Raw genomic sequence first — 9,851 nt, 5'->3', positions numbered from 1 at the left:
TGGCAGGAACAAAGTTATATGTGTCATTTGAAATACAAGGCAACAACTAACTTGAAAAAAAATATGTTGTTTGAGCAACAGAAAAACAATAGAATAGAAAAACAAATCTATTGTTCTATATACATTCAGACAACATAAAATTGTATCTTAAACTCAAGTTTAACCATAAATAACTGTCTTATGTTATGAGTTAAAACAACAGATGATTGTAATTGAAATTTGTTTACAACAACAATAAACTGTAGTTGAGAACCAATACAAACAGCACATAATTCTTAGTACTGTCATTGAAATGGGAATTAAACCACAAAAGTTAAAGAACTCTGTTGTTAGTCTTCACGTTTGCCAACACATTTCTGTCGTCTGAAATCTTCATAACACACACATGTACATGTGAGGAATCAATCAAACAACAGAAGACCAAAAACATGTCTGTCGTCTGAGTGCAATCAGACGACAGAGTTTCTACGTCGTCTGATTGCACAAGAGACGGCAGCGCCTCAGACGACAGAAAATCATGCAATCAGACGACAGATAATATCTGTCGTCTGATTAACTTTTTGGCATAGTGTCATTAGCTTTTCAGGAGATATCGTCCAACCACTAGGATCAGATTACCTATCGATCACGATAGAAGAAAGTCCAAACTGTTCAACCATCAAAACAGAGTTCATTGTCGTCGACTGTGCCTCGTCCTATAATTCTATCTTGGGTCGACCGGCACTCTGGCTTTTGAAGACATTCATCGCAGGCCACATGCTCATGATGAAAGTACCAACTCCAGTGGGAATAGCGACAATTCGGGTTGATCAAGCTGCAGCAAGGCAATGCTATTCTTTGACTCTATCTCGAGGCAAGGGAAAGTCTGAAATGTTGCCCGTAGTTTCTAACCTTCTCACAGACAAGTACGAGGACCCCAGAGATGATACCGACTCTGACCAAGAACGGCCCGGTGCCGTGGAATACGTCGAAGAGGTGGTGTTATCTGAGGAGTTCCCAGACAGAATTGTCAAGATATGCACTAAGTTGGCTTCGGCTGTCAGGGAAAACCTAATCTCGTTCCTCCGCTCTAACGCATCCGCGTTCGCTCGGTCATACGAGGACATGCCCGGTATACCAACTGACATGGCCATGCACAACCTTAGCATTGTACCTTTCTCGGCACTAGTAAGACAAAAGCGCGGGGCCTTCACACACGAAAAGTACCGGGCTATCCAGGTCGAGGTGAAAAAATTGATGGCCATCAATTTTGTCAAAGAGGTGACATATCCCCGGTGGTTAGCCAACGTGGTCATGGTACCAAAGAAGACACCGGGATCATGGTGCATGTGTGTAGACTATACAAATCTCAATCGAGCATGCCCTAAGGATAACTTCCCTCTCTCATGAATTGACCAATTAATCGACTCCACCGCTGGATACCGGTTACTCAGCTTCATGGATGCATTCAGCAGGTATAATCAGATCTGGATGAACCCCGCGGACGAAGAGCACACCGCTTTCACCACAGACAAAGGTCTCTATTGTTACCAGGTCATGCCTTTCGGATTGAAAAATGCAGGTGCTACTTATCAGAGACTTGTCAACTCCATGTTTGTAGATGTCATCGGGACCATCATGGAGGTATACGTGGACGATATGCTGGTAAAAAGTCTAACAGCAGAAGACCACGTAACCAACGTGTCCATTGTATTCTCCATCATATTACGCAACGGTATGCGCCTAAATCCACAGAAGTGCATTTTCGGTGTCGAGGTCGGGAGGTTCCTCGGGTACATCATCAGCCACAGAGGAATAGAGGCTAACCCGGAGAAGGTGCAGGCTATATTAGACATGATATCCCCCACTTACCGGAACGATGTCGAGTCCATTACAGGTAAAGTGGCCGCCCTATCAAGGTTCATTTCAAGACTTACAGACAAGTGCACTCCTATCTTCAAATTACTAAAAACCCAACACGTGGAGGTAATATCCTGGTCTGCAGAGCACGAGGCTGCTTTTCTCAGCTTGAAGGCATACTTAGCAGCGGTACCGCTGCTTTACAAACCCGTCCCCAGAGAAATGCTTTACGTATACCTCGCGGCATCTTCTACAGCGGTAAGCTCAGCTTTGATTAGATGAGATTCTGATTGCGAGTACCCGGTGTACTATGCTGGGAAAGGTTACACTGGTGCCGAATCCAGGTTTGCGGACATTGAAAAGATATCATTGGCCCTCCTAGTATCGGCCCAGAAGCTAAGACACTACTTTCAGGCACATTCAATCACTGTTTTCACTAATCACCCATTGAGGCAGGTTTTGCAGAAGCCAGAGACATCGGGCAGATTAATTAAATGGGCCATCGAATTGGGAGAGTTCGACATCAAGTACCAACCCCGGACAGCTATTAAGGGCCAAGCAGCGGCAGATTTTATTTCTAAGTTGATTCCCTCTCATGATCCGCCCCTGGGATCACCTGAACCGCCAGCCCCAGACCCACCCCTACCAAGCACTTGGCGACTGCATGTTGATGGCGCATCTAACAAAAAGACAAGTGGCGCTGGTATCTTGCTAATCAGCCCAGACGATCAAGTCTACGAGTACGCCCTCAAGTTTGCCTTCAAGGCATCCAACAATGTTGCAGAATACGAGGCACTTGTAGCAGGTCTACAAATCGCCCTGGAACTAGGCGTCCAGCACCTTCGTATCTTCAGCGATTCCCAGTTGGTTATGAACCAAGTCAGCGGTAACTTCGAAGCAAAAGAGTCACACATGTCTTCTTACCAGGCCCTAGCCAGGGCACTGGTTCAGAGATTGGCCTCCTATGTTATCACTCAAATACCTAGGGCAAAAAATGACAAAGCAGATGCCCTTGCAAAGATTGCGGCTACTTCCCCAAGCCCAGCTTACAAGGCTACCAAGGTCGAAATACTAGAAAAGCCGAGCTCCTCTAAAATGGTATCAGAAATATTCACGGTGGACCACACTGCCTCCTGGATGGACCCAATTTTGAAGTACATGGTTGACGGCCTAGACCCGGACGATAAGGTAGAGGCCCGGCGACTCTAATTAAGGTCAGCTCGATACACGATCATGAATGGAAAGTTATACAGGAGAGGTCACTGCTTCCCCAACCTGAAGTGTGTGACACCAGAGGACGGCCACATAATAATGAAGGACATACATGCTGGTGTATGCGCTCTTGCACACAAGACCCTGAGGGCAGGATACTTCTGGCCAACCATGTCCGCCCTAGCCCAAACAATATCGAGTTCTTGCCACAAATGCCAAATGTATGCTAACATCCCAAGGGCACTGCCCATTGCTCTCTCCATACTCCTTGCACCTTGGCCATTCTGCCAATGGGGCCTGGACCTGATCGGTAAGCTTCCCACAGCAGTGGGACAATTCAAATATGCCATTGTAGTCGTTGACTACCAAACAAAATGGGTAGAAGCAGAACCTCTTGTCACTATCACCAAGGTGAAAGTGAAAAACTTCCTGTGGAAAAACATCTATTGCAGGTTCTGGGTCCCTGACACAATAGTCACGGACAATGGCACCTAGTTTGACAACGATGAACTAAGGGCTTACACCGAGAACCTGGGCACTAGAATCCTCTATGCATCCTGTACTTACATAGGCATTTGCAAGCATAATTAGCTATAATGAGCCATGCTCATGCTACCACTAGAGTACCAACTCTCGCCAAAAGAGTGACCTACTGGAACACAGCCAAGCAGGCTACCGCCTGAGCCCCGGCTTGCCCCCAGATCACCGCTGACGTGCTGCCACATGCTGTGCCAAGACAACATCAGAAGCTCCAGAAGCTGGGGACTGAAGCATGTCAGTCCCACATCGAAAACATGAAGAAGATCAGCTCCTTCTTCACCTATAAAAGGTTCCCTCGTCTCTCCTCATTGATTACGCAATTAATACTTACCTACTGTTACTTTGTCAACATAAATACATTGACTAACTTAGGCATCGGAGAAGAGAAGACCGCCCAGCGCGGTCTCCCCTCTATATTTTACTTGACAGGTAGCGAGAACTTTGAGTATCATTGATAGCGGTCCGCCCATCGGACCAGTGTTAGTAAAGGTTTAGTTACCGCTGAACTTTAAACATCAACATTGGCGCCGTCTGTGGGAATCCTTGAACAGAAGGCCATCCCACCACATCCACCATAACTAACGGTAGCGGGGGAAACGCTGAGGAGCAAGTGGACCAACCCGCACGCCACGATTAGCGTTAATCTAGCGGTTAACGTTAACTGTGCACTATTCAGCACACCAGTCAACCCCAGCAGGGAACCCCAGGCCAGTTACCTGACCTCGCCAACTCAAACTACAGCGGAGGCTCGGCCGAGCGGCAGCCGCCCCCTGGTACAGGACTTCGCCGCTATGTATGAACTGGCACTAGCGGACCTTCACAAGGCAAATAGAGAACGCGAGCATGAACGCAGAGAAAAGGCCGAGGCCCAAAAGCAGGTAGCCACGCTGATGTCAAAATTTGATGAACTAAAGAAGGCGCTAGAAGAGAACGCTAACCCAGCGCAAAGCGAGCAGTCGTAGAGCACTAGGCGCAGTCAGCCTACCACCGGTGGATTGGTATAAGGACCAATCGTGCAGATGCAAGTACCGTTGAACCCACCAGAGCTACGGGGAATGAGACCACCTCATGAACCCCGAAATGTTAGAGCAGAAGGCGGAGTCACAGCCGCATACCAGCCGCTCAACAATCAGGGCCAGAACCGAGGGTAATATGCCTGTCCCTAGGTGATAGATGGTTGAGCGGAGCATCCAAAAGGGACCTGATGGAGACGCAACCGCCATAATACTAGAGCGAATGCAACAATTAGAACAAAGGCTAATCCGGGCCGAGGCAGGCACCCCAGCGCCAATACCAAATCCACTTTTTGCATCCAGACCAGGACCACTCACCGCCAGGATCCTACATGCCATCCGCCCGGCACACGCAAAAACACCAAAGATGTCCCATTACGGCGGCATGACTGACCCCTTTATCCATATGGACACCTTCAAAAAAGTCACCAATAACAAGGGGTTCGATGACGCCACCCTCTGCCACTTGTTCAGCGAAACGCTTGACAGTGAGGTGATGAGTTGGTTTTTTGAGTGCCCGCCGGGATCCATTGACTCATTTCATGCCCTATCAAATGCTTTCCTTTCGCGGTTCATCCTATTAGCTGCCGGCCACCACAATACAACTCAGCTTTTCAGCCTCAAGCAGGGGACGAAGGAAACATTGGAGGCTTTTGTCACCAGATGGCGAGCGGCAACGTCCCAGTGTCGCGATCTCGACAAGACAATGGCACTCCTCAAGGGGCCATTTCTCTATCACCTCAACTACAATCATCCCAACGCCGCTTACGACCATGTCATGAGCGAGGCTGTCATCCATGCACAGGCAGAATTCATCACATATGGAGACACCCCCCCCATCACCACCAACACCTGTAAAATCCACCCAACCCTCCTCCATCCATCAGGAAACCGCTAACAAAACCTCCGCTGCTCCGCCAACTGATAAGAAGAGGGAGTGGCAACAGAGCAACCACCATAGCAAGCAGCAAAAGGATTAACATTACACCAGGGGTAACCGCTCATTCCAGGGAGACAACCGTAATAAACCAACTGAGTCATCCCAGCGGTACGCAGTGTTCATCGTACTCAAGGCCTCATACGAGGAAATATACGATCAGTGCAAAGACCAGATTCCGCCACTACCCCCAAGAAAATACCCACGGGTAGGAAAGCCCAGAAATACCGGCAAGTGGTGCAAATATCACGAGGACAGCGGCCACAACACCAACAATTGTAACGCCCTCAAAACAGCCATTGAAACCTTATACCGAGACGGTAAAATGAAACAATTCAAGGTACACCAGCCACCACCTGTGATCTCTAACATTGAGCCCTTGGGCCGCATCAACACCATCGACGGTGGTGCTCCAATCACCAATATGTCTCACAGGGCAAAGAAGCGTTACGCACGTGCCAACCACCCCAAGGAGGTGTGCAACATCCGCAAAGCTCCCCAAATCTAGTTGGGAGCCTATTACCTTCTCAGAGGAGGAGGAGCGCGGAGTACATCTGCCCCACGACGATCCATTCTTGATCGACGCCATACTCGATAGATGGTCGGTAGGGAGGATCCTTGTCGACAGCGGGTTCGCTGTAAATGTCATCTTCAATAGGTGCTATGACAAACTCTGGCGGAACAGAAAATTACGTGCTGTCGACATCTTCAATAGGTGTTATGACAAACTCTGGCGGAACATAAAATTATTGCAGGATCATGAGCCATTGCTTAGCTTCTCCGGTGACGTCACACAGCCATTGGGCTCTGACTATATGCGATTGGTTATCAGCCCCAGTCCACGAACAGTAGAGATCCACACGGAATTCATCATTGTGGACTGTTTCAGCTCATACAATGTCATCATTGGTCGACCGAAACTTAACAAGCTCAAGTGCATCATCCCCGGGTACATGCTCCTCATGAAGTTCCCTACTCCCAACGGAACAGGCTGTGTAAGGGGAAGCCAACAGCTGGCACGAGAGTGCTATTCCACAATTGTGGCACGATCAATGGGCCGCCATGAAATCTTAACATTGGGAAATCATGCAGTGGCGCCAGACATCTTCGAGGACCCCAGAGACGAAGAGAAGAAGTATGTCAAAAAGGAGCCTATCAACCCGGAGACATCCTTGAGGGTTATCAGCATCTCTAACTAACACCCTGAGCGAACAGTCCGCATCGGCGCTCAGCTCGACCTAGAGGTAGCGGCTGAACTCACGCAGTTTCTACGTGACAACGCCGCCGTCTTTGCATGGTCCTACGCTGACATGCCAGACATCTCCCCCGAAATCATCACTTACAAATTAAGTATCAAACCATCCGCCTACCCTACCAAGCAGCGGCGGAGGGCCTTTGACGAAGAGAGATACCGTGCTATAGGAGAGGAAGTTGCCAAGCTCCAGAACATTGGATTCATCCGCCAGGTAAATTACCCGCAGTGGATTTCCAACTTGGTCATGGTCAAAAAACCCAACGGAAAGTGGCGAATGTGTGTCGACTTCAAGGGCCTCAACAAGGCATGCCCCAAGGACAGTTTCCCACTACCCCGCATAGACCAACTGGTCGATGCAATCGCTGGACACGAGCTACTCAGCATGATGGACGCCTTCTCCGGCTACAATCAGATCAAGATGCAACCTGGTGACCAAGAACACACCTCCGTTACCACCAACAAAGGCCTATACTGCTACAATGTCATGCCATTCGGTTTGAAGAACGCCGGGGCAACTTACCAGCGGCTGATGAATGCTATGTTTATGGAGCATCTGGGCAAAATCATCGAGGTCTACGTGGACGATATGTTAGTAAAAAGCATAAAGGCCAACGGACACTTAGCAAACCTCAGAATTATATTCGCCATTCTCTTGGCCTATGGTATGCGCCTCAACCTAGAAAAAGGCTTCTTCGGCGTCACCGCTAGCAAATTTCTAGGTTACATAGTCAGTAAGCGGGGCATAGAGGCCAACCCTGACAAGGTACAAGCCATCCTCAACATGAAGGCTCCAGAATGGAAGAAGCACGTTCAGAGTCTCTAGGGCAAGCTAACCGCTTTTTCTCGGTTTATCTCCAAACTCACTGACAAATGTCTCTCATTTTTCAAAGTCCTAAAAACAACCCACAAGAAAGTCATCGACTGGAACCCAGACTGTGAGGCAGCGTTCCAGAGCTTGAAAGAGTACTTGGTGGCAGTACCACTCTTCTCCATTCCTGTACAGGGGGAGACACTATACATATACCTAACGGTATCACAAACAATGGTAAGCTGCGCCATTGTCAGGCGGGATGGCCAGGATGAGCTCCCCGTATTCTATGCCGGCAAAGGCATGAACGGGGCCGAAACAAGATATCCATCCCTGGAACAACTCGCTCTTGCACTCATCACCGCCGCTAGGCGCCTCCGCCAGTATTTTCAGGCTCACACAATTCATGTCTTAATGAACTAGCCGCTGAGGCAGGTAATGAAGAACCCTGAGCACTCGGGGCGCCTTAGTAAGTGGGCCATCGAGCTCAGCGAGTTCGACATTGACTACAAACCAAGAGCCGCAATGAAGGGCCAAGCGGTGGCGAACTTCATTGCTGAGCTCACTGAGCGGCAGGATGATCCCAATATAGAGGCACAACCCAGCACAGTAATGATAACCGCCGAGGAGCCAGCCCCCCAGCAATCAGACTGGAACCTACACGTGGACGGCTCCGCATGCGCCAAGGCCAGCGGCGCCGGAGTTATCATAACAGGACCAGGGGGACTAGACGTGGAGTACGCGTTGAAGTTTAATTTCAAAGCCTCAAACAACATGGCAGAGTATGAAGCCCTCATTGCCGGCTTACTCCTCGCCATAGACTCAGGAGCTGACATCGTCAATATATTCAGCGACTCTCAGCTTATCGTTAACCAGGTCAACGACAGTTTCCAGGCCAAGGACCAACAGTTGGCGGCATATTTGGGGTACGCCAAGACGCTCCTCAAAAAATTCAAATTTCACACCATCACACAGATCCCCAAGGAAAAGAACGCCAGGGCTGATTCACTGGCAAGACTAGCAACCGCTCAGCCATACCAGAGTCCAGCAGACACAAGGGTGGAGTATCTTGACAGGCCTAGCATCACAAAAACCCTAGCGGTAATCTTCAACATTGAGGTCAATCCTGTTTGGATGAAAGAGATCATCGAATACAAGCGCAATGGAACATTGCCAGAAGACAAGGTCGAAGCCAGACAGCTCAAGTGGAGAGCAACCCGCTACAACATCCAAAATGGCAAGCTTTACCGCCAAGGGTTCACCCACCCCAACCTTCGGTGTCTAACCCCAGAGGAGGGAAAGGTTGTGCTGACAAGGATACATGGCGGAGAATGCGGTAACCACTCGGGTGCCAGGTCCTTGGCCAACCACACAATGTGACAAGGCTACTTTTGGCCCACACTCGGCGACGACGCCAGGAGGATATCAAAATCTTGCCACAAATGTCAACAATATGCTAATCTCCCACACGCCCCAGTGGAACCACTGTTGATCATCATTGGCCCATGGATCCACTCAACCTGGGGCCTTGACCTGATGGGCAAATTCCAAACCGCCAAAGGCCAGTTCAAATATATCATTGTTGCCATTGACTACAATAGCAAGTGGATCGAGGCAGAACCACTAACGGCAATAACCACCGCCAAGGTAACTCACTTCCTCTGGAAGAACATCTACTGCCGCTATGGTGTCCCCCACACCATTATCACAGATAACAGCACGCAATTCAACAACAAAGAACTCATATCTTTCACCGCTAACTTGGGCACCAAGATGAGTTTTGCATCTGTCGCTCACCCCCAAACCAATGACCAGGTCGAAGCAGCAAATAAAATAATCAAGAAACTGCTAAAAAAGAATCTCGACGATGCTAAGGGATTATGGGCTGAAAAACTGCCGAAGGTGCTATGGGCCATCAGAACCACCCCAACTTCCGCCATGGTGAAACACCATTCTGCATGATGTTTGGAACTGAGGCCGTCCTACCTATAGAGGTAACTTAACCCACCGCCAGAGTTTAAGGCTACTGCCCCGAGACCAATGGCGAGGGAGTTAACCTTGACAGAGACCTCCTAGAAGAAAAACGACACAAGGCCCATTTGCACAACTTGCAAAACAAGCAGAGGGTATCGCGTTTCTACAACGCCAGGGTCAAGGCCCGGAACCTCTAACTGGGGGACTAGGTAATGAAGGAAGTTATTCCACCACCAACGGCACTCCGCCCAACTTGGGAGGGTCCGTACAAAA

The 9,851-nt window shown here is 49.1% G+C and overlaps 1 protein-coding gene across 1 annotated transcript; it reads left to right on the top strand.

The window, feature by feature from the left end:
* The first annotated feature begins 765 nt into the window (after positions 1 to 765).
* On the top strand, positions 766 to 3,048 carry LOC112187701. Its single transcript, XM_024326589.1, has 3 exons — positions 766 to 1,322; positions 1,455 to 2,097; positions 2,296 to 3,048. The coding sequence occupies exons 1-3, from the start codon at positions 766 to 768 to the stop codon at positions 3,046 to 3,048; spliced, it is 1,953 nt and encodes a 650-aa protein (XP_024182357.1).
* Positions 3,049 to 9,851: the final 6,803 nt, after the last annotated feature.

Source organism: Rosa chinensis, chromosome 2 (assembly GCF_002994745.2).
Source record: "Rosa chinensis cultivar Old Blush chromosome 2, RchiOBHm-V2, whole genome shotgun sequence".
Taxonomy (NCBI): Eukaryota; Viridiplantae; Streptophyta; class Magnoliopsida; order Rosales; family Rosaceae; genus Rosa; species Rosa chinensis.
Note: the sequence above shows the minus strand (reverse complement) of the source record. Positions and strands in the feature narration are given on the sequence as shown.

Excerpts from the sequence above, each read along its gene's own strand:
- LOC112187701 (XM_024326589.1), top strand. The coding sequence starts at position 766 with ATGAAAGTACCAACTCCAGTGGGAATAGCGACAATTCGGGTTGATCAA. Across the intron at positions 1,323-1,454 it reads AAGAAGACACCGGGATCATG|GTATAATCAGATCTGGATGA; the intron begins GTGCATGTGTGT and ends TGCATTCAGCAG. Across the intron at positions 2,098-2,295 it reads TCGCGGCATCTTCTACAGCG|GTTTTGCAGAAGCCAGAGAC; the intron begins GTAAGCTCAGCT and ends CCATTGAGGCAG.